The sequence below is a fragment of the Pseudopipra pipra genome, chromosome 9 (genome assembly GCF_036250125.1).
Source record: "Pseudopipra pipra isolate bDixPip1 chromosome 9, bDixPip1.hap1, whole genome shotgun sequence".
Taxonomy (NCBI): Eukaryota; Metazoa; Chordata; class Aves; order Passeriformes; family Pipridae; genus Pseudopipra; species Pseudopipra pipra.
In genome coordinates, this window is record NC_087557.1 from 16,910,193 (window position 1) to 16,936,271 (window position 26,079).

At 42.5% G+C, this 26,079-nt stretch overlaps 1 protein-coding gene across 2 annotated transcripts in view; it reads left to right on the forward strand.

Annotated features, from left to right (window-relative positions):
* Positions 1 to 26,079, forward strand: part of DDAH1 (dimethylarginine dimethylaminohydrolase 1) — a 93,212-nt gene that overhangs the window by 59,385 nt on the left and 7,748 nt on the right. For both annotated transcript variants that reach the window (XM_064664825.1, XM_064664823.1), the window contains exons 2-4: positions 14,291 to 14,390; positions 15,555 to 15,628; positions 16,189 to 16,308. In XM_064664825.1, the coding sequence (XP_064520895.1) occupies positions 14,291 to 14,390; positions 15,555 to 15,628; positions 16,189 to 16,308 (294 nt within the window). The remainder of the gene's footprint in view (positions 1 to 14,290; positions 14,391 to 15,554; positions 15,629 to 16,188; positions 16,309 to 26,079) is intronic.

Sequence of the window (26,079 nt, forward strand, 5' to 3'; positions counted from 1 at the left end):
AGATGAAAATTACTCCTCGTAATACAATCTGAATATTTAACTGGCTTTTTCCCCATGCAGAGAAGAAATATTTATTTGGTATTTTTACCTTTTTGGTGTGAATATTGAAAATTTCACCCTTTCCAGGTAGTAATGAATCGGCACCACTGTTGCTGTTCCTGTTGTTCCTAACGTAGGGAAGCAAGGGAGGAAAAGAAAGGTTCTTGTGCATCCTGATTCTGATATCCAGAGATTTTTGCTAGGTCCTTTTGCTTTTATAAATTCTCTTAATTTTTTTTACATTGCACTAAAACTTGTTATAATTGTTTTGGCTTTTATAATTTCCTCTCTACACCAATTAACTTAGACCTTATCTCTGATCCTTCATCTAATACAGCATTCTTTTTTTCATGTGAGAGTGGGCTTTCTGGACATTTAATGACATTTTCTTAAAACTGCTCCTAGGCATCACTTATTTTTAGCATGCAAATTAGCCTGCTTAGTGATTTAACTCAACTATTTCAGCTTTGTGAAAATAAGGCTTTTGAAAATGATGAACTCTCTGGGTTATGTAACCGCTTTTACTTATTAGGAATATCGATTTTGTCTATGAAATCTGCCACTTGTTAAGTGCATTTTTTGCTTCATCATTTTATCTGCAACTGAAAGGTCATGGAGTATCATCTGTATTCTGAACACATTATGCCTTCATAAATTAATATCCTCTAACGGTGCATTAGGTTTTTCAGGAGTGTCATCTTTCTGGTCAGTGTAACAAGGGCTCTCTGAGGAAGAGGCTGTATTTCTTCCATGAGAGCCAAGTGAGTATTGAGAAGACTTGATGTGTTCCAGTATGTTGGAGACTTGCTTCCTACGTTTGCCCATTTTTTCGACCTGTTGCCTGCTGAAGTGAAAGATGAATGTGAAGTAGGCCAAACAAAATATCATATTCCTTTTGCTCTGACCTTGCAGACTTTATTTTTTTTCTGCAGCTTTTCTTTACTGTTGTGTAGCTACAGTTATAACTTTCTTTCATCAGCCGAAACAGGTAGGAAAACGGGATTTCTCTATTTCCCCTTTAGCACTTACCACTTACAGGACATGAAAAGCATTCAGCTGTAGGTAGAGACAAGTTTTAAACAGTGCTACTAACATCTACAAAGAACATAGCAGTCATTACTTCCCCGGGTTTCTACTTCATTGCTTGACCCCCAGACCTGTAAGCATGCACGGTGTGGAGTTACACTGGTCAATGGAAGACCCTTCTTACTGAAGATGCTGAAAAAACTTGATGTACAATATATGCTTGTCTCTGGTCTTCTGAAGTGTAACCCCGTGAATGTGAGGAGTGAGTGAGGAATGCCTGAGCTGTCTTCCTTCCTTGGGACTACATAAATAGCACATTTTAAAGTGTATGATTCTTGCAGGAGATGCACTGAGGGCTCAATGCTACAGTCAAGGGTTGTTGTCCACAGACCAGGTGCTAATGGTGATTTTCCCCATGCTTGCAACACAGTGCAGGCATCATTTCCCTCCTCCCAGGCTGGATGACAGGGCATGTGAACAGATGAGCCCTTTTGGTGGAGGGCTGGGGCTCATCTGGCTGGGGCTGTGATCCTTGGGGAGGCTCAACCACCTTATTCAGCAGTGATATGTCCTCCCCAGTGGGGCACGAGCCCCCAGCAGCCAAAACCAGAAAGAGCTGCCAAGGAAATACAGGTTCAGCTCCTCAGTGGCAGGAGTGCGTTCAGTAGTTTTCATGTAACTTTTTCATGACTGACTGTCCCTCCTGCCCCCAAGGTCACCTTTTGTTTGCAGCAAGTCTTGTAGGTACCTGCAGGCTCTGGCATCGCCTTTGTCTGGGAATGCTACAGTTACAAGCTGTCAGGTTACTTACACATGTCTAATGGTGTTGATAGCACCTGGTGAAGTAATAGTTTCCATTTGGTTACAAATACATAAATTTCAGTATTTCACTTTATTTTTGTATGGTGGTGAAGTTAAGTAGGACTGTGCGGAGAAAGGAAAAGCCATTAGGCTGACTATAAAGTAATACTGGAGTCTGATGTATCATCAGCTCTTGGCTGTTATTCCAGCAGATGTGTTCCCTATTCCCACGTGAGTCTGGAAATGGGCTGATACTGCCTTGTGTCTGTGAGTCATGCCACTGCTGTTTGCTCTGTGCCGTGGTACGTTTGGGTCAGGCTCCAGGGGCGCAGATATTGCTCCACACATGGGACCCGTTGGGAGGATCGTGGTATCACCACGTTCCCAAAGCAGTCCCTTGTGCGGGCAGAACTGGCAGCAGGCAGGAGGGCAGAGCTTGGATGCTCCAGTATGTAGCCCCTTGGGAGAATTGCTGCTGCTCAGCAAAGGGCTCTGGCTTGGGTGCAGTGAAACATGGACACGTGCTATCTCAGAGAGGAGGTGTAATTAGGAAATGTAGGTCATCAAATTCAACTAGCCCAGTGCAGTGTAGCTGGGAAGAGTTCTTACTGGATTTACTTTCTCCTCAGGGTAGCTCTTATTAAAGAATACTCTAAGTGAAACCCTTGTTTCTAAGATGCATTTAGAAGCCTGCAGAGAGATATTTCCCTTCCCGAAGTAAATGTCTGCAAAATGAAGTAGTAAGATACTGAAGAAGCTGTATCCACAGGGCCCCACAAGTGGGATTGGTGAGTGAGCGAAGGAGAGAGGGCTGTTTGCAAAGGCACACATGATTAAAGGAGCACAGTTGAGTTAAGAGTCTCGCATCTATAGTGTCCTTCTACTAGAAGAGCTTTAATTAAGTAGAATCTTTGAACAGTTACTTTTTACTTACCTGTTATTTTGCTTTTCTTCATTTTTTTCCCCTTATCCCTGTGCATTACAAGCTTCCCTTTCTTTAAATCCATTTGTATTTTATGCATGAACAAGATACAGTATCAAAGTGAAGATTAACTGAATTACAGACATGTCAAGGAAATTCTTTTTTTTAAAATGTAACTCAACTTCTGCCCCCGATTTCACTGCACTTCTTAACTGAATGCAATATTTAGCTCTAATGAAAGAATATGATCTCAGGATATGTAAAAGTGTGCAGCAGCTTGTTTGGCAGGTAGAGCAAAACAAGGAATCACGTTGCACCTGCTAGTGCTCTTAAACTGCTTTCCTTACAGGCATGTTGACATTTGTATTTCTGTATTTGTTGTATAAAATGTAAAGGGACATCCTGGGGAGGGGAGCGACACTGACTTGAACTTAGAATAAGCATCCGAGCAATTTCTGTTTAGAAAGGAAAAAATATGTAGTATTCTAATTTAGGTTTTGGTTTTAAATTTGCTCAGTACTCATCCATCATTGAGTATTAAAAGGATGTGTGCTGCATCTTTAAAAAATGTTTAAAATTCTCTGCCCACGTGCCTATATTGCAGAAATCGTTTGGGCAAATTGTGTAAATGTTAATGCACTGAAACTCTTGTAGACTTAAAGGTATTTAAATGCATGGAGACCTTAAAGGAGATCGGGGCTGTGTAGTTGACAGTTTGTATGTGTGGCCCGTTTTGGCTGGGTGAAATATCACTGTGTGAAGGGCAGGTGGCTATTTCCTTTTACCAAGCATTTAGATGTCTGTCATAAACAAGAAATTAAAATTTTTCGGGACTTCTGCTGATGTATCACTTATATCCAGAGCGGTGCTCAGTCACAGGGTGGATGAGTGCTTTTCGCAGCAGTTTTGGTGGCAAGGTTTTGGAGTGGCTTTGTGAGGGCTCCCATGCTCCCTCCTCGGGGCAGAGGGCATGGTTCAGCATCTGGTAGGTTGTTGTCCTTTTGGGCAGGAGGACTGAATGTTGTCACAAACTCCCTGTTCTGTAACTCTCTGGTCTTGTAATTTTACTGAGCAACAGTGTCCCAGGTCCCCTGAGACGTTAGAGGGGAAAGGATGGGAGGCAGGCAGAGTTTGAGCAGGCTGGTTAAAAGTAGGAGCTGTGTTTTGTTAGTACTGTGTTAATGTAATTAACATGTACATTGCAGTGAGGGTAGTCTGCATACAGTTGTTGATGTTTTTAATTATTGCCTGTAGTCTTATGGCTTAAAAATGCAAAAGGTGAGGAGAGAGCGTGTACTGCAATCCTGTCACAAGAGGCACAGGAGGGTGAGGGATGTCCTGGCAAAGCAACCCGAGAGGCGGCGTTGTTCCTCTCTGCATCTGCAGGGTGCAGAGCAAGTGTCTGGAGGATAGAGGCTCTTCTCAGCTCAGTGCTGTAGGCTGGGCTGAGCACGTGGTGAGCCTGCAAGGAAAGGAAGGGTAAGGCACAGACAGAAAGTTTCTACCTCTTAAATGTATGGTCATAGAGGCTGGACCAGCTGCTGGATCTTGCGTGTGCTCTTCATGTTTTACTGCTTGCTGCCTTATTCTCATTCCCTTCTTATGACTGTAAGCCAAAGCAGGATTTGGAAAACTGGCCCTTTCTTTACCGTTGTCAGTTTGAGTTCAAGGAGCAGTAGCCAGAGATGGACAATTGTTTATACTTGCTGCATATTTTTCTCTAAGAATTTATTAAAACTTTTCAGTATAGTATTAGACTGCTAAAGGTTATTTTCAGGTGGAAATGTTCCACCTAGCACTGTGATGGCCAATTTGGTCATTAGATGACTCCTAGTTTGCTTATTTATATTGAGATGTATTTTTGACTACTTAAAACTGTTGGTGTGTCTTCAAGGATTTAACTCCATTTCATGTATACTAGCAAACTTGCATAATCCTGCTGGAATTACACTTTTCTTACCTGGAAGTGGAAACCTTACTGGAAATAGCTCGGGGATGGAAAGTGATCAGAATTTACATTTTCTGCCATTACTGTTGCTATATATGTATAGACACTTCAGGGCACTTTTGCATAATGTGTTAGCATAGCTAAAATATGACAGACAAGTCAACTTCTCTGAAAGCTTGAATGAAACCTATTATTAGAGGGGGGAAATTTCTGGGTTAATATAACCTCTGCCCATGGGCCATTGTTGTAAAATAACAATATAATATTGTTAATGGATGGTCCTCAGTGAAAGGCCAGTTACTGAGTGAATTCAATGTGAAGAAAAATATTCTTTCCTCCCTCTGATGATGGTCATTGCTACTAAAGCTGTACTGCCTCTGGAGGCTCTGGGCAAGTGCAGGCTGGAGCAATTGCTTCTCTTCCCTGCCCATCCTCGGTGTGTGGCAGTGAAGACCTAGTGGTGACCACTGGGTCTTGTCTGGGGCTCCCCACCGGAGAGACTAAATGGGACCAAATCTTCCCAGTGATGATCCTCAGCCATTTGTGCAGCTGGAATCTGCAGGTTGGTTTCCACATGCCTCAGAGTGGTGATGGGAAGAGTCAGAGCTGGGTGGTGGTGATGCTTCCCTGCTGGGATGGAGCTGCATGGGAGCTGCTTTTCAGCAGTATCGGGTTAGTTAATATAAAATTAAATCTTCTAAATACCCTTTGAGAAGGACACTGACTTGCTTTTCAGTGTTAGAAATTACAAAGTTTGGAGCCCTCTTGCCACAAGGACATGTGCACACAGCAAGATCAGGAGGCAACAGCAGATGTGCCAGCAGCTTGGCAATTAACTGCGAGGAATCTAACAAAATCCATTGTAATGCAAAACAAATACTTCTGAAGTTGTTTTTTTTTTCCAAAAGTTTTTTATATATGGTTGATAAAACTAAGATTTAGTGAAGGGAGGAGGAAACAAGTTGCTGAACTGGAAACTCAGATGAAAATTCACACCAGACCAAGCTTGGCTGAGCGCTAGAGAAGCCAGGACGTGCTTGTACCATTTACCACTGTATTTAAATTATGAGCACCTTGTTCAAGAAGCTACAAACTCCCAAATATCCTAGTTGAGGATATTTAATTATTTTTCATTTTTTCATTTGAAAAGAGTTCCCAACCTTAAAATAAGTGGAGTATCCTTGCCAAAGATCTTTCAGCCTCTTTAGAATAGAGCACTTAGATTACTGGGGACAAAGTGAGTATCTTGAATGCTCTGTGTCAAGGCACGAACAAACGGCACAGAAACAGTAGTACAGTACAGAGTGAAACCTGACAACTTGGTGTTAAAGGAAAGGAATGCTACTGTATGGTTTGATTGTGATCAACTTATCTTCAAGTGGGTTTATTAGCAATTTAATGGAATATTGGTTATTCAAGAGCCATAATAGCCCTGGTTGAAATGTCCCTTCTGCACAGTTTTCCCATACCCTGTGGAATGAGCAGAATGTGACAGTTGAGCTTTCAACAGGCTTCATGAATTTTAAATACTTTTCAGCTGTAAAATGGGGCACATGGCGTGTGGTCAACGGTGGACAAGGAGCTGGCAGCCGCTGAGGGTATTATGGGATATTGAGTGTCTGGGAGATAATGAATGCTTGGCTTATCCAGGTGCATTCTTGGCCTGCTGTGCATGTCCAGACAGAATGGAATATATTTCTCTGGCCAACATTTAACAATTGATCATTTTGTAATTGTAAGCAGAAAGTATTTAGAACATTACTTTCTCAGCATGCCTGTGTACGACTTAAATTTCATGTCATCATCTTTATCCGGCAAAATCTTCTCTGTTTTTCTGTAACAATGCATTCATGCCACTTAAACTTTTCCACTAACCTGATTTTATGCTTGGTGGAAAAGGCTTAGAGAGCCTTTTCTTCTAGTGACTTTAAATCTCTATCTGTTCAAGCATCCTTTTTTTTCCTGTGTTTTTTTTTTTTTTAAACCTGACTGAAATTATTTCCACTTGCTGTGGGTTGTAATTTCAGCCCAACTTTTTGTAGCAAGTGAGCTGGTTGCTGGCTCCTGCTTTGTGGGAAATAGCATCCCTGCATTTTGAAAGCTAAATGGTGGAAGAGAGGAAGGGGAAACCCAGGCATGGTTTGCTGCTGGTGAGCTGTGTAAAGTTGTTCTCAAGAAGCTCTTCTAGGACAAGAAGCCTTAGAGGCCACCTGCCACATTCTGCTTCTTCTCCATGTGCCAGGCCCTCTCTGCTGACTCTGGTCCAGCTTTTTCCATGTTTCCCCTTCCCTATTAATCCCTGGTGGTACTGTGCTCACCCCAATCTTGGGTCACTCTTTTGGGGCAATGGATGCTCAGCACCAGGTACATCAGCATAGTTTGTGAGTATTTCAGTAGTAGAGCAGTAAAGGGCTTTGAATCCATAATTAGCAGTGTGTGGGCAGTAACAAATGAGATAATTATTTGTGTGGCCCTTTCTGAACTACGTGGTTCATAAACTCCCAAAACTACCAAAAACTGCACCTGCTTGGTACAAGCTTTGGGTAAAGGTGAAACTGTCTCAGAGCTGTAATCTAAAAGCATTAGTGTGGTATCTGTGTACCAGGAGCAGCTAACAAATTATCTTCTGCTTGAGGACATAGCTGGGGAGTACCTTGGTGTTCCTTCTTGGCCCTCCTGTGGCCTCGTTTGATGAAAAATGGCTGAATCCTGAGGACAAGCCGTGATGCGTGTTTCCTGCATGGCACGTCAGGCTGAGTGGGGTGGAAGGAGCACTGTCTGCCAGCAGAGCATGGTACTGGCTGTGTGCTGGTCGGTATTCTGGCACAGGCACTGAGCCATGTCAGAGAAAGTTTTCTGGGGTGTTTTCTGGCAGAGAGGTTTTTCTGGGTGTTCTGATGTAACGCTGTTTTCCATGTGTTGTGATGTTCAGCCTAGTTTGATGAAGTCAGGCTCAGATCACTCAGAACAGAGCAGTCCAGATGTGATTTGTCTGGGTGTCTTGGGAGCACCATATCCATCCATGCCATCCGGGAGTGTGCTGCTGAGCAGCTGGCAATCCACTCTGGGACCAGGTTGCTGTTGGTCTTTATCTTTTCTCCCCTTCTTGAAAAAAGCAGTGGGATGGACACAAAGACTCTGTGTGGGGGAAAAGGGGGATTGATGGCTAAAGCACACTGTGGTCTTGTCAGTTGGATGGGAATGGCAGGTACAAGACGTCCTTAACAGACTGTTCTGGTGGCTGTTTGTAGAGCAGAGCTGACGTTTCTTGTCTTGTAGTCTTAACAAACTCTTACAGCATGATCTGTATTGAATAGCAGTGCTGGAGCATCTTGTTCTTCCACTGTTTTCCTGATGACCTTTCAAGAGCCAGGGCCCTTTCCCAGTATTAACACTGGGAGCAGGAGTTGGAAATTCTGCCACAACCCACATCCCACAAATTTCCAAAATCAATAACTATGAGGGTGTGTATCTAACATGTTTAAAGCAAGAAAACAACCAGTAGGAGTTTTTCTTCTCAAAAAGCCTCAAAACTATTACAGCACTGCTTTATTTTCTTTGAAGCCTCTGCAAGTTCAGAAGGGCAATGCTCATTGTTAAAAGGAGACAGACCTCTCACCTCCAAACAGAGCAGATTCAGGCAGGCAAGAACCTGGATCGTGACCAACACTGGTATCTGGTTTTGCAAAACTGAAGTCTACCCTTTCCTGGCCCCAGATCTGTCCATCTCTATTTATAGCCTTTACTCAGAACCTTGCTGAAAAATGTGTTATATATTGACAGTGGCACTTTGTGAACTCAGAGCTAATGGCTCCAGAAATAATCACCTTTGAGATATCGTAGTCTAACTTTTGCATATATTAAGTCTGGCATTTGCTTTGCATGGCTATGACTGACTTTAAAACACAATGAAGTAAGACTCAAATGCAATATTTGTGCTTTAACAAACTGGAGAAATGGGTGGTGAATGTAAACTTTCAGGAGACAGTGCAGTAGTGTGTCTTGGACTGAGAGCCCTTTTTGTTAGAGCTGCGGGTGGTCTCTGGAGAACTGAGCTGTTAGCACATAAAGCTGAGCTCTGCTGGTTTAGAAACCTCTTTTCACCTCTGGGTCACTGGATGGTCGTCTGCTCTCTGACTCTCTCTGCATCCTTTCATTTAAGACGAGTCTACAGACATCTTCCCTCTTTCACCAGGAGCTCGGAGACGAAGGCAGGTGGGTCAATGCAGTCATTAGAAGACGCCTGATTTGGTGCCATCCACAACTTCTGCTGAGCCCCAGCTGTGCCCCTGCCCATGGGGCATTTTGGGAGCCTCAGTGGCGCCTCACCCATGGCCCCACCACCCTGTCACCCCAGAGGAAAAGCTGCCCTGCTCTTGGCAGGTGTGAGATGGTGGCTTGCAAAATCATTTCCCTATTTCCACTGTCTTTTGAAGAGATAATTTCCTTCTTACTGTCAATAACATAAATCCCATAATATGGTTAGTGCACAGGAGACCAGTAAATAATTTAGGAAGCAGCCTATGTTTAGAGTGCATCAAATACTAATATAGAGAAGTAAAAATCCCCGCACATCAGTAACAGTAATTGGTGGAAGGCACCGGTCTGGAGGGTAATGAGCTCCATTTTTAAAGCATGAGGAAATTAGATTCTTATAAATGTCAAACGCAGTTATTGTCCTCCTTCCTTGAAACAGAGCTGAGCTGGCTGGAGCCCATTGTCTCTCAATCAGCTTTGCTATGGATTAGACACATCCCATCTCACACCAGGAATGTGCTTATTAGAAAAATATCACTGCACAAAGCATACAAGATTTAACACTCAACCCATGTACTAATGGATACATGTACAATAAAACCCAATATCATGTTACAAACCTGAAGCTAACCTGAGATAATAAGATACAGAAATCTGAAAGGATACAGATGATTGTTTTCCTTGTGTGTAATAATTCTGACTACCTAGGATTTTAGTTTTCAAATAAAGGAGATGAAGTGAGGGAAGGTGACTTTTCCTCTTGGCTGCTTATGAAAAAAGGAAGCAGTAAGTCTTCTTCATAGTGAATATGCTTATAATCAGGTCATGTCCAAATATTTTGTGTATTTTACTGGTGTCTCCTGGGTAACTGCAGCTTCACAGAGGACTTTGTTGATCCACTGTTTTTCAGTTCTTTCCTGAGAAAAAACCAAGAGGTGGTTATTTGTTCATACATCAAAGCTAGCTCTGTGAATTAATCTTTCATTCATAATGAATGAAAATCTTGCCAGTATGTGCTAAGACACCACACTTCAGAAAAATGGCTATCGATTGTCTGGGGAGGGCAAAATGTGAGGAGGAAAGAAGTCTTTCTAAAATCAACCTCCTCTCCTGCATCCCTATTTTTAACATCTTGAGGATAACAATCACTTGTCTGTCCTTAGCTAGAGGTTGTATCTTATTTCCTCTCAGGGGTAGGAGCTCTGTTAGAAAGTAGCACAATCCGTCTTGATGTAGGAAGTCTTAAGAATGGAGGAAAGCTCTAGATTCCCTTTTGCAGTGATGAGATACAGACTCAAGCTACTTACCATCCATGCTAACCCAAACTCTAAATGCTGCACTATGCTGTTTCCAAGGTGGAAGTGTGTCAAACACATACCATGGACATGCTGTGTTGGCGACCCTGCTCAGGACTGTTGCAGGATGTCTTTAGAGATGATGTGGTGGGGGTAATGCGACTGTGGCTGTATTCCATACAGGAAACTCAGCAAAAGCAGATGAGCTATTCAGTCTTAGATTTGTTTTTCTAGAGTTCTTTTTTTTACAAATATGTGGGGGTTTTTTTCCAGTTGCCTTTTTAATAATGTTAAGTCTTCCTTCCTATCTTCTCCATATCAACTTGTTCTTCTTTTTTCATTTCTGCTTCTATTGAGTGAAGTTTCTGGTGTTGCCTATAGAAAACAAACAGTAACTTGAGTCTTCTATTTTACACAAGCAAGAGATATTGAAAGATATTCCTAGCATGTGTCACCAGGCATGTGAACAGCACTTTCCCATTAGAACTCTAGGAATTTCTACTCGTTGCTTCAAGTCCCTGCAAAACAGTGGACCATAGGCTTGAATCCATCATGGAAAAATCATCCAGCTATTTATATGGCAGTCATTTTATTTGTTTAAATTTGGTTTCATAAGCTAAAATGAACCCAATTTTGGGGGGAAAACATCCTGAGGATCTTACAAATATCTTCAAAGCCTTGGACACCATGAAGCAAATTAAACTAGTTTTCTGTGATTGTGGACAACTTTTATTTCTGATAATTTTCCTTAATGTCTGTGCTACAGCTGTACCCTATGAATTAAATAAAGAAACAATTAAAGGCATCTCTCATGTAGCCTGGTGGTTAAATGGTAATCAGCAGCTGGTGATTAAAACATCCATATGACTCAAATCACAAATCCGAAGTCAGCTTTTACATTGCACTATCCTCATTAGCTAGGCACTTTACTTAATTGGTCCTCTAGTGCAAGTGTTATTAGGTGGCCATTCTGGGCCAGGGATGTGAAGTGCTGCTGCCTCCCTGCCTGCCTCTCCCTGGGGAGCTTTGCTTTGACTGACTGTGTTGGAGTCTCTTCGCAGGACTGTGCGTGGTTTGCAGTACTCAGGTAAAAACTAGGTTTCCACCTGCCAGGAGAAGCTCAAACCCATGTTGGTGACCGGTGTTTGTTTGCTCTCATCACAGCAATTGTTGCACGTCCCTGGTCCCAACTCTCATTAGAATTGTTGCACCCTGGTCCCATTTGGTCTTCAGGCAGCCTTGCAACACATAAAGCACCTTCATGTCTTGTCTGCAGGCTGCCCAGGTTTTACATGTCCTTACTCTCTCAGATGTTGTTCTGTGTTCCAGAGAAGCTTTTGCTTTTGTCTCTCCCCACAGAAAGTGGATAGGGTGGTCCTCTGCCACAATAACATCCACAGCTCTGCTGATGCTTCATATTTGTTGAGACATGGCAGGGGAGGAGGACGGGAGTGGCATGAGGAGCGAGTGCTCACCGGGGCAGCCACTGGCTTGATTTGCTCCGCAAGCCCAGGCAGCTTCTGCTGGGAATACCTGATCAGCAGCATATATCCTGAAAGGACTTTCTCTCCTTGGTGTTTTGGTTTTGGAAGCTGCTGGAGGTCGTAGATTAACTGGAGATAGGTGACCACGCAACAGGCTCAAACCTGTTTTTTCCTGCCATTAGGCCTTCTGCCTTAAATAACCCCATCTGATGGATATATTTATTTATTCCAAATCCTGTGACTGGTGTCCCAATTGTGAGTTTGCTCATCTGCCTCATGTCAGCACGAAAGAGTGAGTCTGTGTGTTCTTAGAATAGAACCCTTCTTTTATTATGCTGCAACTCTATTACTTCATATTAAGCAATTGTTTTCTTTTTTGGGGTCTTATGACTCTTAAGCATGTAGCCACCTGCACAGTGAAACCCACTGGGCTTCACAGACAAAAGAAATCATTCTGCTATCAGCATATGGATGTTACAAAATGTTGCCATGTTTGTAGAAAGGCAATTTTCCAATATTAACTCAGCTGTTCCCCATTTATTTTTAAAATATCACGAGTCCAATCCTCATTATAGATCTAATTTTAAAGAACACTGGAGATAAAGCAACAAGACTAAGAACGATGAAGACTTTCTACTAAGCCTGGAGACTTTTGAGTGCCAGGTTTCTGTCTGAAGTCATTTTAGCATCGAGTGACAGAGAAGCAAAAAGAAGTGTTAATTGTAAAGGGCATGCTGCAGGCTCACTGCAGTCTGCATGCCAAAGCCTTAGATAGGATTTTGTGTGGGGAGGATGAGTCTCCTGTCTCAGCAAGCCCGCAGGTACAGTTCTGCTTTGCAGCATAGCCCATCAGAGTTCTCCAGGTGGCACAAAGATCTGCCTTTGTCCTGCACAGCTTTAAACTGAGGCACCTATTGTGGCTGTGTCCAGGGTTTTTTCTCTAAAGTGACTAGAGAATGAGAAGATGCTACAGAGAAAGAAGAACCTCCGGAGAGCAGATCGGTCTTGGATAAGATGCTGCCCTCAGTGTAGACCCACATCACCTGTCCTGACAGCCCATGGGGACCTGCTCTTGCCTTTTGGGCTTGGGCTTCAGCATTATTGGGATTGCTCACAAATGCCACATTGCTGAAATGTGAAAAATGAGTGGGAAAAGGTGGCGTGGGTGGATCACATCTGCCCCCTCCCTTATTCCCAAAATCCAGCACTGCTCTTAGGAAGGTATGACAGGCAAACTGTTTGCTGCTATTGCTCTGCGGCTGCTGCAGTGAGCGTGAAGGACTAGTCACCATCATGTGTCCTTTCTGTGCTGTGGCAGGTATAGTTTAGCAGAGCCCAAGGTAGGGCTGCTAGAGTTGCTTTTGTTGGTATATGGTGCTGGAAGACTAGTATGGTGTTACCTGCTTTAGTTTCCTTCGTTTCTTCCAGGAGTGCTTAATTTATCACATTAAGTAGATAAATGACCTGTGGGACGTGAAAATCAGAGCTGTCTAATAGATCTTCACTGTGTCTCCCATGTTTGTTAGCGCTTCCTGGGCACCTCTGGTTAACCATGGTGAGAAAGTTTCACTGCACATGAAGATGCTGCTGTGTGGGATCAAATTCAAAGGTTTCTGTGGATGAGCTCATGTTTTTATTGACATTCTGCAAGCTGTAGTTGTGAGCTTTTGGTGAGAGGGTGGCTGTGTGTAGATGCTTCTTTTGGCTTACAAGGCGTCACGGTGATGTTGTTTGGACATAGCAAGTGTTAGCCCCTGTTCTGGATGGCTGATCACATGAGCCTCTGTAGAAACAGATTTCTGCTCTAGGCATCCTCAGCAGCTCTCCCAGGGAAAGAAGAAACCTACTGAAGCTGCATTCCCCACTCCTAATACAAGCTCCTTTCAGCAGGAAATGGGCTTGGGCTTCCAGCCATGTGTGCAGTCTTCCAGCAGTCAGCCCCACAAGATAGGCATGAAACATCTTGTAATTATGAAGCAAGGTAGCTCAAAAATGCAAAGAGAACTAGTGTTTAGCAGAATTGCAAAGCTATAAAGAAGATGAATGTTTTATTGATTAGGGGATTATTTTTTTTTCTGTTGACTGAAGAGGGGGTTGTGGTAGAGCTGCCACTTCTTGCATCTGAGCAGTGTGGAAGGAGTAAACCTCACTCCTCTGCTGGTGCTTTTTCTGGCTCAAATCCAAGGGACAGGATTTGCAAGAGGATATTACTGTGCAGACAGACTGGACTTAACATGTTTTGGACCTCTCGTCTGTCTCCTCTGAATGCTGCATGGCTCCTGTGCAAAGGCAAGAGCCTGACCTCTGCCACTTGACACCCCATCCCCTGCAGACCACAAAGGCCTCTGGAGAGAGGTGGTAAACTGTGATGGGCAGGGACACAAAGGACTCTGCCATCCATCTTGCTAAAGGTTCATTAAAGGGCTTTAATTCTTATTAATTGTATGTATTTCTGGCAGGTTTTTTTTTTTAATTTTTCAATGGTACAGTATGTTCTAAGTAACTTTCTTTTAAACAGGTTGAAGCCATGAAGAGAGTACTAGAAAGTCTCAACCTGAATATAGTCGAGATGGTGGATGAAAATGCAACCTTGGATGGTGGAGATGTCTTATTTACAGGTATAGTGAAAGTGAATTTGCTGTTTAATTCTGACTGCCTTAAAGACTGCTTGTTATCTGACATCAGCATAATAAAACATCATTCCTGTGGTTTGTTAAATCAGTTGTTTACTAAATGTCACAAAGGTGAATTCTCAGTGCAACCCTCAATGTCCTGCCTAATGCCTGAATAAATGGAATAGCAGTGTACATAGTACAAAGAGCAGTGCTTGCATACAGATTTTATTTTAGCTTGTAAAGAGCCAATAAGAAAAATGCTTTCAGTAGTCAACTGTCTGCAGTTGTTTCATATTTCTTACTACAAGCAGCTACATTCACCAGAGTCATTTTCAGGACCTGTAAAAGCTTGATGCAGACAATTGTCACTAGTTCAATGAATCAAATGCAAAAAAACGCATTTTTTGTTTATGAAGAAAGCGGTGGAGTTGTCTGTCAGATGTCACATGCTAGACAACTTATATGCATGGTTGACTTCAAAGATGAAGATACTGACTGTGTTTTTTATGTCATTAAACCCATTAGACATTTTCTCACATCGGCTGCACACGGGGCTGCTCCCCGCCTGTGCTGAATGAGCCTGTTTGTTTTGATCAGCATCACAGTAGATTGTCTGCTTGCCTTAGTTCACTGAGGGGAAAAAAGGATCTCAAAAGAAGCAGATGAGGAAGGGAGGCCTTTCTAAGGCAATGCAGATCCAGCACTGATTTTCTCTGGAGCTGGAGCTGAAGGATTATGGTGACTGCAGAGCTGCCTTCAGACCAGAGGAAATCTCAGAGGGAGAAGGAAATGGTCAATCAGTGCTGAACTAATCCAACCCAGCTGTTCTCTTTCCTGACCCAATGGCCATTGCAGAGCTTTAGAAGAGGAAGCTATTTATGCTTCTGGTGAAATGTGTCTTCTGCATAAAGATTAATTGCTTTAGATTATCAGCTCACAATTGCAGGTTGCATTTTTTTTATGCTGAATTTTCAGTTTTACTACTCAGCTTGAGAAAAGAAATATAGAAAATGAAAATCTGGTAAAGATTGCTTCAGAATGTCTCTAAAGCTGGTCTGCTTTAAAAATGTTTATGCTCTGATGAAGAAGCTAATGTGATTTTTTTTTTTTCATGGCTTAAAAAAAAGAAAAGCTGTAATTGTTTTGCTCTTAATTTTTTCATTCAAGGCAGAGAATTTTTCGTGGGTCTTTCCAGGCGGACAAATCAACGTGGTGCAGAAATTCTGGCTGACACATTTAAGGTTCGTAGACTCATTCATGCCACAGGACATAAAAGCTGTCATTCACTGAACTAGTTTAAAAATTATACTGGCCAAGGTGTTTGTCATACTCATGTACTTTATGTGGGACTAAAAAGGTTTGAACATCCTGTAAAGTGATAAATGCTGAAGTTGGATCTGAGATGTGAGATTGCTGCATAAAAATAAATTGGATAGTGGGAGGCTGGTATTTTTTGAGAGCATATAAATGCTCACGTTCTTCGTGTTCTCATGTATCATCAATGTGTTCTAATTGACAGTCCCTGGAGAGGTTTTATGTACATACTGTTTAATTAAGCATTTTAATGTATTTCTTTATAGTCTCAACAATAGTAATATTTGAAACATGTTCTGGGTTTTACTCCAGTGCTCTAGACAAGACAAGCAGGTCCAGAGGAGTGTGTCATACTTAAACAGTTGACACTGTGCCCTGGGATTGACAATTTGCAGACAGTAAAATTAATTATGGAATATCTCAATATACTTATGGAATTAGGACACTTTAAAAATATTTATAACAGCCATTCCTTGCTTCCATACAGGATTATGCTGTCTCCACAGTCCCTGTTCATGATTCTTTGCATCTGAAGGGCTTTTGCAGCATGGCTGGACCAAACTTGATTGCTATTGGATCAAGTGAAGCTGCACAGAAAGCCCTGAAGGTAAAGCACATAAGATGATTTTCTAAACAGCAGATCTCCTTTTGTTTTGTTTTGTTTTAATATCTGTTTTAGAATACTGGAATTTTAAAATGGATACAGATCAATGAAAGAGGAAACCAGTACGTGAGGAAACTTGGCTTTTAAAATTGCCAGAGGGGAAGTAAAAGTTTAGTCATGAAGAAGGAGGGAGAGGGGTCTGATCCCTTTTGCAAAGATGACCTGTTTACGCAGCATAGACTTTTTGGATAAATCAGTAAGTAATTCCAGCTGCAGGGCCCAGATTCCAGGATTCCCTGTCCCTCCTTCCATCATCACCTGGGTGCAAAGTAAAGTTCCTTCCTGCTCACACTTTTTCCTCTCTGGTCCCATGAGGGTCTCATAACAGCACAGCTTCAACAGGAAGAAGGGAGAGAAATCTCACCCCAGCCTGCCCATAATTTGTGTCTGAACATTTTCCTATAAAGTGGGAGGTGTGTGTTTGAACCCTCAGGCCAAGAGGCCTCATATATCTGAGTCTCTCTCTTTGCTGGCAGATTTGGAAACCAGTAGTCCATTGTGTAGCAGGTCAAGGCTGTGCTACTGCCACCATCCTCAATGGGAAATGTTTATTGCTGCTGTAGTTTGCACTGGGCTCAGTGGCTTTCCTGCCTGCTGTGTGTGTTTAGAGCAAATCTAGCAAATTAAACTTCATCGGAGATGTGGGCACAGAGACACCTGAGATCATGAATCTCATTATGCGTGTAGGAAACAGCTCGTGGAGAGGTCAGCATCTCTGCTCCTGCAGGGTGCAACAGCTGCAGGCACTGACACTTTGCAGCAGAAACTTTGGCTGGGCCACCAAAACAGCAAAGGGCAAGTGAGACTTTTTTTATCAGGACTTGCTGGAAAGATTAAACCAGAATTTACTTTTCAGTAATGACAGCAAGTCCTAAATTTTCAGTTTTCGATTATACCGATTCTTTTGCCAATAAATAAGAGCCTAAGTGCAGGCTTTGCTTTTTGGTTTTGCAGAAGCCTCCTTGATGCAACATGATCACTAATGCATAGAGGAAGCCAGCTGTGTGTTCCTAATAAGAAATGAAGAGTGGTAGAGATAGCTCTGCTGTATTAGTGAGAAAGCTCTTTGAAATCTGCTCAGATTAAGTGTAATTTATGCAACCCAACTTGTGTCTCTTGCCCTGGTTCTAAAGCATGAATTATTTTTAAGAACAGCATTGCTGTCAGTACCCAAGGCACTGCTCCAAATCTGTGCCAGGCAGAACATTTACAACAGAAATAGTGTGTAACTCCAAAATCAACATCCCTGGTCCCCAAAGAGCTTAGGAACCTACACTGCATGTCTTGTACACTTCCTTGTGTTTAGGAAGCCAGTGATATTTATTACTTTAAAACATCTTTAAATATTTGCAAGATGGAGGCCTGAGAGTTTTCTTGTCCTTACTGCCATGCTGAGATATTTCACTGGATGTTTGCTTTTCAGATCTTAAACGTTTTCCTCATGGGCATAATCCTAGGACTTTTCATTTCCCAGCAGCATCATTTTTACTATCAGAGCGCAGCAGAGATTTGTTGGGGCTTTTTTTCTCTTTTATCTTGTGATGGTTCAAGTTTTAAAATGTCTCACTTCCCAGCTAAGATAAAATGAACATTCTCAGAGTGTCCCTTGCTGGACATGGGTTGAATTGTGGGGGCCAAGAAAGTCTAGTCTTTGCTGGTTTAGCCTTGCAGCCTGGCAGCAATTAAGGAGGTAGGATAGCGGCCTGATTGCTATATCTGAGTTCAGGGGAGCTCCTAAACAAGAGGATGGTCCCTTGACTTCCCACATAGTTTGGAGTTGCTTTAGTTTGCTCATTCAGTTCCTTTGAACAAGCTGTCAAAGTTTCTCTCTTATTAGAAATCACTACAGGAAGCCCTGAGAGCATATTCTCAGCTTATCACCTGCATCTCTTTCCCTGAGAAACTTATAACAAATGGTTTTGGTTATGGAGGTCTGATGTTCCTGATGCTGTGAGATTGATTTAATCTGGGATGGAAAGTGCCCTGCATCTTTTCCTGTGAGATATACACTATCCCAAATGTTCAGGCTCAAACTCAAAATGCATTGTGAGCAGCAGCCTGATGAAGTTTGCATATATCCAGATAGCTCTACACTTGTACAGTGTGTTTATAAACATGACTAAAATTCAAGTGCAATACTGGTTGCTCAGAGCTACAATTTGAACTTGAGCCAGGACTAATCTGAGAACTCATCAGTTTGATTAAAGCCCTTTGCACAGCTCGGCTAATCATGTTGCAGTGCCTCAATTTAGCTATTGTAACCAAAAATATTTTTTGGATAAGCTGATTAAATGTTGCTGGTAACTAACCATCAAGTAAATACCAGCATTAATCAAGGCACAGCAAAAAGCAGATATATTTTTAAAAGAAGATGGTAATTAACAAGATAATCTAGCAGTCTTTGGTTGTTGGTGGATATCTTTTTAAAAATAACCACATCTGTTTTCAGTGTGGTTTTTTGCATTGGACATTTAGCAGTACGTTGACACGTGTGAGGGTTCTGTTTGCTCACACCCTGCCACCTGAAGTTGAAGACTCTGGCCTAGGGCAGCGGTTTTGTCCCAGAGCATGTGCCCTTCTCATGCTCCTGGAGAGCTGACAGGTTACATCAGGCAAGCATGTTGCAGTCAGCAACTTATGAAGTTACCCTGAGCGTGTTTCAGTGTGTTGGACCCAAGTCTACTCTAATCCTGGGGAATCTCTAGCTGTTTCTCCAGGAATCTAAATCTCTTCAGAGAAATTATTGGCAAACAAATGTGTAAATTGCCTGTCTTGGAAGTGATGGCATTTGCAATGCTGCTTATTACCAGCTTCCCTTAACATTTGAGTTCTTGCTTTTTGACAAAATATTTGTATTTGTTCACTTGCCTCCAAAGAAAAAAAATTTCAGTTGGCAATCAGCTTCTTGCAGTCTTGTGGAAATGCAACTGCAAGAGGATCTTTGAGGCACTGACACTCAGAATTAAAAGGTGCTGGATTTTACCAGATCGACTGAGCTGTAGCAGTGCTGTCAGCTGTTCCTCTCGTTACCCAATGCAGTCTGTGTGGCAGTACAGTCCCCTGAGCTTCTGCCGAGTCTGTTGCCTGGCACAGCCCAGCATGCCACTCCTTTATTGTGATAGCTTGTTATTTTAAACCCCTCCTTCACGTTGCCATTTTTCATGTCTGGAAATGCAATCATACAAGGCAGATGATTAAGTTGTCTTTAACCACATCTTGTACTTGTTTTCATGTGTCTTGTTAGCCAACAGGTGAACTGCTATGTCAGGCTATGCTAACACTGTATATTTAAAATAGGATTTATCTTCCTGCTAACAGTCTTGTTTAAAAGAGAAATTTTTCTCGATTGTTCTTACTAGTGCAACTTGTGTATCCTTACAATACATTAAAGACTGAAAAAGAAATTGCATCTGGTGCTCACATATGGCAGAGTGCAATTGATGTAGAGTTTAGTGCAGTGTATGTAATGTAAAGCACTGCAAGTGAGCTAGGAAATGAGTGCATAGAGTTTAGGATTATAGACCACATGCTAGAAGGATACAATAAATCAGAAGTGACATTTTAGCCATGAAATCCTCTTCAGTCTCTGGCAAACATAGAATGTTTATTTGAGCTATAGCTGAAAAGTGGCACTTGAGGAAACCAGGTGAAAAAAAAGAAAAATTAAGTGCAGAAAGTACTGGGGCCTGTAGTCACTATCACATCTGAAATTTTAACTTCCCTCTGCTGTTTTCAGCATGCATTTAATTCCTTCTTGTAGTTAAACCTGTTTATAATTCCGTACATGTAATTCCACAGTTGAACATTGGCCATGCCTGTTGAGATGATAAAGCCTGGGATTACTTTTCTGTTCCCTCAGTGAGGCCAGGATTTCCTCCAAATATGTCACCTTTGGGCTCTGATCCTGCACTGTTGGAATTGCTGACCTTTGCTGTGAGCATGAATGGGGACAGATTTGGGCTGTGACAGTGCTGGTCCCGGTGTAGGGAGGTGGTGGGGCAGTGCTGCAGGTGAATACTCTGCACCACTTTTTCCACAACAAGGGGCACAGCCCTGGCATCTGGCTGGGACAGCAGAAGAGCCAGGACTGGCCCAGGACATAATCCGGTTCAGGTCCCAGCAGCAAAGGCAAAAGCTAGGCAATGTGGTGATGGGAACCATGACACAGCATCTGTTGCACACTCCTTTCTGTATTCTCTTGCTCTATGCTAAATCCAGAAAAGCCAATTTTCTGGCTGCTTGTATCAGTTGGTACAGAGCACAATTTCCTTCCACTTTGTAATGAGTGAAGACTTGGACAGCAGCAGGTGACTGGGGACACAGTCTTTGGTCAAACCATTCTCTGTCACCCTTTGGTAGCAATCCCAAAGGATCTAAGGGTGTTATTTATTCCCAGCTTTGGCAAACTCAACTATTCCCTAGCAAGCAGTATGGATTGTATTTGTAGCAAGTGCCTGCTAATGAAGTTCTTTTCTCACCCGTTGAGAAATGAGTTTGTCCTTTGGGTAGGCTCTGATGTCGCTCATTCTCCGAAGGATTAGCCCCAAGGTCTCTCCATGGGACTGGCAGAGAAAGCCTTGGTGTGAACCCACTGACCTGGAGTAATGCAGGGTGCCTGGTGATTATTGATGGATCTTGGAAGGGAGCAGAGGACCTGGAATGAAGATAGGAAACCCAGCATGGTGGCTAGGGATGAAGGCTGCAACATGGAGGGCACTCATCCCACCATATGGCCTCAGCTTAATCAGGCAGTCAGCTGTGTCTGGCATATTCCCTCTGAGATCTGGAATAATGGAGTGGCATGTGAAACATCTGGGCTTTCAGGTGGTCATTTGAGAGGAATGGATGCTAATTACAGAGGCAGTGTGGCCGATGTGGCAGATGTCAGGACTGAGTGGCATTGCCAGGCAGAGTGCAAGGCAGAGCAGGTAATACAGCTGAGCTTGTAACCCATCATGTACCCTCACAGACCTGTCCCAGGAGGACCCAGAGTGGTGGTGGCATTTGCACTTCTGAGCTCGTCCTTGGAATCCCAGAGTTTAGCCTCTGGAAAGCACTGAATTCAATGGGATTTCTTTATTGTCAGGAGTATATTGGAATATGTACAGTAGTGCAATGCCATGACTCTAGCAAATACCTTTATTTTTTTCCTCCCACTTTCAATAAAAGGTTGGACATGATTGTCCTGCCTTGTTCTTGACTCTCCCATTCAGTATCTTCTGTTGGCCGTGGAGCTGCTCATTCATTCATTCCTTTAATTATTTCCTAAAGGACACTATTGCAAATGCAGCTGTTTTGACAGGGGTCAAGGGAGGCTTATCGAAACCACATCTTAAGGATAAAATAGAAAGAATTCTCTTCTGGGCAACTAGGCCCTTGGTCCGTATCCAGAGCTATGATCAGAGCAGAGCTTTTAAAGACTTGGGTGCAAGGAGTTCTTCTAGCATTGGCAGTTGCTCCCATTCCTTTGACTAAATGCCTTTTGTTCTTACTCCATCTTGTGTAACTAAAGTCTCTGCAATGTGCCAGCTTTAAAGAGCTAAGTACTGTTTCCCTGCATGAGAGGAGGGTTATAGTGCCTGCATAAAGCAGAGGGATTCCCAGCTCTGCCACAGAAGTACCTCCAGAACAGGCACCTAAGGGAAAACTTCATCTCTCTGGTATTCTTAGAAAGCAGCCTCTACTGCCATGCAGTATGAAAAGGCTCAGCTAAATTTGCTCTCCTATTGTCTGTATAGCATCTGTCTTTTCTAGTAATGCACAAGTTTGCATGAAAACATTATCTCTTCTTCCTTAAGAATTCATCATTTGTGCCTCTGCTTATTCCCCACATGAAGTCATAATCCTTTATTTACGCTATCACAATGGGTTGCTGTGGAAATGATTACTAATATTAATAACCCAAAGAAGATGACATCAGGTAGGGAATTAGCAGAAAGTGCAGATGAATGCTGACTTTTCTGTAATGCAGTAACAAAGAAAGGTCAGTGAAATACAGAGACCCATTGACAACTTTCCCCTTAAAGCTAAATATTAAAAAAATGAGACTTTGCTTCTCTCAGCCTTATAGATAGGAAAATTAGTCAGTCTATGAAATTCTGTGCACTTTCCTTCAGCTCCTTCTGATTCTTTTTTACTTTATGAATTAGAGGTAGATACTGTCTCAGAAGACATAAGTGTTCACTGAGTGCCAGATGACCTCCTACTTTAAAATGGCAACTTTAAAACAGCAAGTTATATTTTTCTTTTCATTAATTGTAGATGTCATAATAGACACTGCACTTATCTGAGTGTCAGTGTTGTTCACTTTGCATATGTGCAGAAGAATCTAATATTTTGAAAGATAAAAACTCAAAAATATGTATTTATAGAGTAGAGACTGTTGTATTAGTCAGTTTTGTTTGTTTTTTAAAGGGGGAGGAGAGTGTCCCTTTCAATACATATTTATTCAACAGTAAGGCTGTCAGCCACAGGAGCTGGGTCAGAGGCTGACTGAGATGTCATTTGACTTGCGTAAATGGGGACTAATGTTTCTATTCCTTTGCTTTTTTTTCTTTGACTATTCTCTCCCTGGGTTCCTGTTCCAAAAGACAGGATGTTCGTCCTCTCGCCTTCTTGACTGAAAGCAACAGCACACGTAATCCACTTCCTTTTCCCCTTCTCAGATCATGGTTTCCCTTTGCAGTGGTCCTTGGGCAGAGCTGGCAGGCAGGTGACAGCACGGCTGTGACACAGGGTGGTTCAGGGGGGCAGAGCAGTGCAGGTGTGCACAAGAACACCACATGGTACCCATCACATCCGTGGTGATGCAAAAGGTGTCTTGTGCCAGGAAAAGCCAAGGAGCAGGGTGGGAGAGGCTGCTTACTCTGCCTTCTGGAAAACATGACTGAGAGGGTGCAGCAGGGAGGAAAAGCCCAAAGCCCAGCTGCTAACAGCGTGGGTGGTAGATGGAAATTAAAGTAACGTTCTGGCTGTGTCTGGGCTAAGAAATTTGGTGTACTGACCATGGCAGACTGGGGCACTGCTGGTTTCAAATAGATCTTGAATGCACTTTTCATCTATAGGTCTATGCTGTCCTATCCTATATCTCTATCAGGCTTTTAGGTACCTGACAAGAACACTTAGATCATTCTCCTTTGATTTATGCTGCTCAAAGTGGCTGTCTTGTCCCCTTCCCGCTGAGTCTGCCATGCTGTTTTCTCTCCTGCCTGTGTGCATGTCAGGGATGACACTCCTGATAGATCTCGACATTCAAGCAAGTTTGCTGGCTTTTCCAGCTCTGCTCTTCTGTTCCCTGTGGTCAGCCAGGCCAAATATTCATGGTCACTGTTGGTACTGCTGCGTTTCAAGGAAACTCTGAGAAGCTGCTGAGTCCCTGTACCCAGGCATAACTGTGGCATAACTCACCAGCCCCACTCTGTCCTGGACTTTCTTGCATTGAACACAAAGGCTGCTGCTTTCTCTCTCCAGTGCCAATTGTTTCTCCAAATATGAAGAAATGAGGAAGGAACTTAATAGATAGAGACAGGGCAATAAAACACTGAATGAACTTCAGTGTAGGTAAGTGTAAAGCGATTTTCAGCAGGGTCAGGGAGAATGACAATTCTGAATGTTATTCTGATCATCACATATGAAATAATGTGCTCTGACTGATCCGTACCACAGAAATGTGATCCTGGGCTTGTTGAAATTTCCAACTCAGCTGAAAGCAAAATGGAGAACATCATTATGCCACTGATTAAAGCTGTGGTGCATCTGCATGTTGGCTGTTGTGTGCACTTTGCATACATAATCATTTCATTCCAAAAAACGTAAAGTAAAACTGGAAAGATTCAGAAAAGTGCAATAACGACTGACAGATGCCTGGACAGCTAAGGAGACAAACTAAGCAAGCTATGACTATAACCTGAAAAACAGACAACTATAATGGGATCATAGATACCTAAAAAGTCAGGAATGATGTGGAAAAGGTGATTGGGGATCAATTGTTCACTGTCTCCTCCACTGCAAGAACCAAGGGAGCTCTAAAGGTAAGGGGCAATTTCAAAAAAAAGAAGGGAAAAGAAGTGCTTCCTTGCACAGTACCTGTCTGAACTCTGAAGCTACTTTGCTACACATTCAAAAGCAAACTGAGCAGACTCCTGGGCCTGGGACAGTGCTGAACTGGTATCAGTCTGTATAACAGCTGATGAGTTGAGGTTCCCAGGAACCATGTACTAAATCTTGGTCACCTCCAGTCCGTGTCTTGGGATCCAAAAGTGGGTATCATCACCTCTAATATGAAGCTGGAGACCCCCCATCATGCAGCAGTAAAAAAGAAGCTCTTCCAGGTTCTGAAAGAGTTTTAGAAAAGCAGATTTGGTTATCAGCAGTATTTTTCAGGTAGCAAGCACTAATTTACATTTCTCAGCCCTCCCTCCAGATGGCAATGGACTGGCCAGGTGCCTGTCCTCATCTTTCACCTTCAGTGTGTAAGGGCACAGGCCCGATGTTATTCCCAGACAAGCAGCCTTTCCTCCAAGCAGAAGAGAAACATATTGTCCTTCCAATCTCTTATCCAACCTCATCAGTTTTAGTTGCCCTGTACCACAAAAATACTTCATTTTTATCACTGTAGGCAAAATCTTGATGTAACTTAATCTTTTCTCAGAACTTTCAAGCTCTTAGATTCCAGGCCAAATGCTACTTAAGCATCATTGTAAAACAGGCCAAACTTTAATATGCCTGGAAAGAAGGAAAAGAGATGGGATAGAAAAAATACCTTAAATAGTTTGAAGTGACTAGTTTTCTTTTAAGAATACTGTGACTTGAAGGATTTAAGAAAGGATAGCTGAAAGCTGATGAGAGAATGATCCTGTGAGTGTAGGGTTACATGTCTTTGACTTGAGCTTGGATTTGATTTTTCTTTTAAATGTTGGGGGCCAGGAGAACACGGGCTAATCAATACACAAATTAAATCCTGCAAATCTGGGCATCTGCTTTTCTGTCAACATCACACAGGCATTTTTAAGTGCGGTGCTCGATGCCCTGTTAGCAAGAGGAACATTCAGTGTATGTTTGGTTTTACTTGTGGGGTATTGGAGGTACAAAAGTGCATTGCAGGTGTGGTGGGTTTGGTCGCTCTCCATCCCACAGCAATCTGGATGTGAGTAGGTCCCGGAGTGAGTAGGCAGCAGGGCTTAGGCTGGGGCCTTCCTCACTGAGGGTGAAAATTTATAGCTGGGCTTGGCCTGTTTTAAAAGTGCATGCAGTCATCTTAGCTCTGTCAGTGAAAATAGGCCCTAAATGCATACACATTTTTCCTTCATGCATAATGCTGTTTCATAGTTAGGATTATTTAGCTTATCCATTACCTCAGTTGTCTGAGGACACACTGTAAAAAAAAGCTATAGAAAAGGCATTTTAGGCTATGTGAATGACTTCAACATAAGGAAAGCATGACTAAGGGCTGAGAGAATGTGCAATGAAAATGACCCTCTTTAGGCTGAAGAAAATTCCCAGAAAAACAAGGCATGTGGGAAATGCCTGGCTCTTAATGTAGCTGGTTGTACAACGTTTGTGGGCAGAAAGCCAGCCCTCCACAAATGCATTATGTGAGCACTATAGTCTTTGTAAACTTGTAATTTTCAAAAAAAACCACATATTTTGGGGGGTATCTGATAGAAAATACAATCAAAGGACCTTGCTTTTATCTCTTTTTCTCTGCTCTGGAGT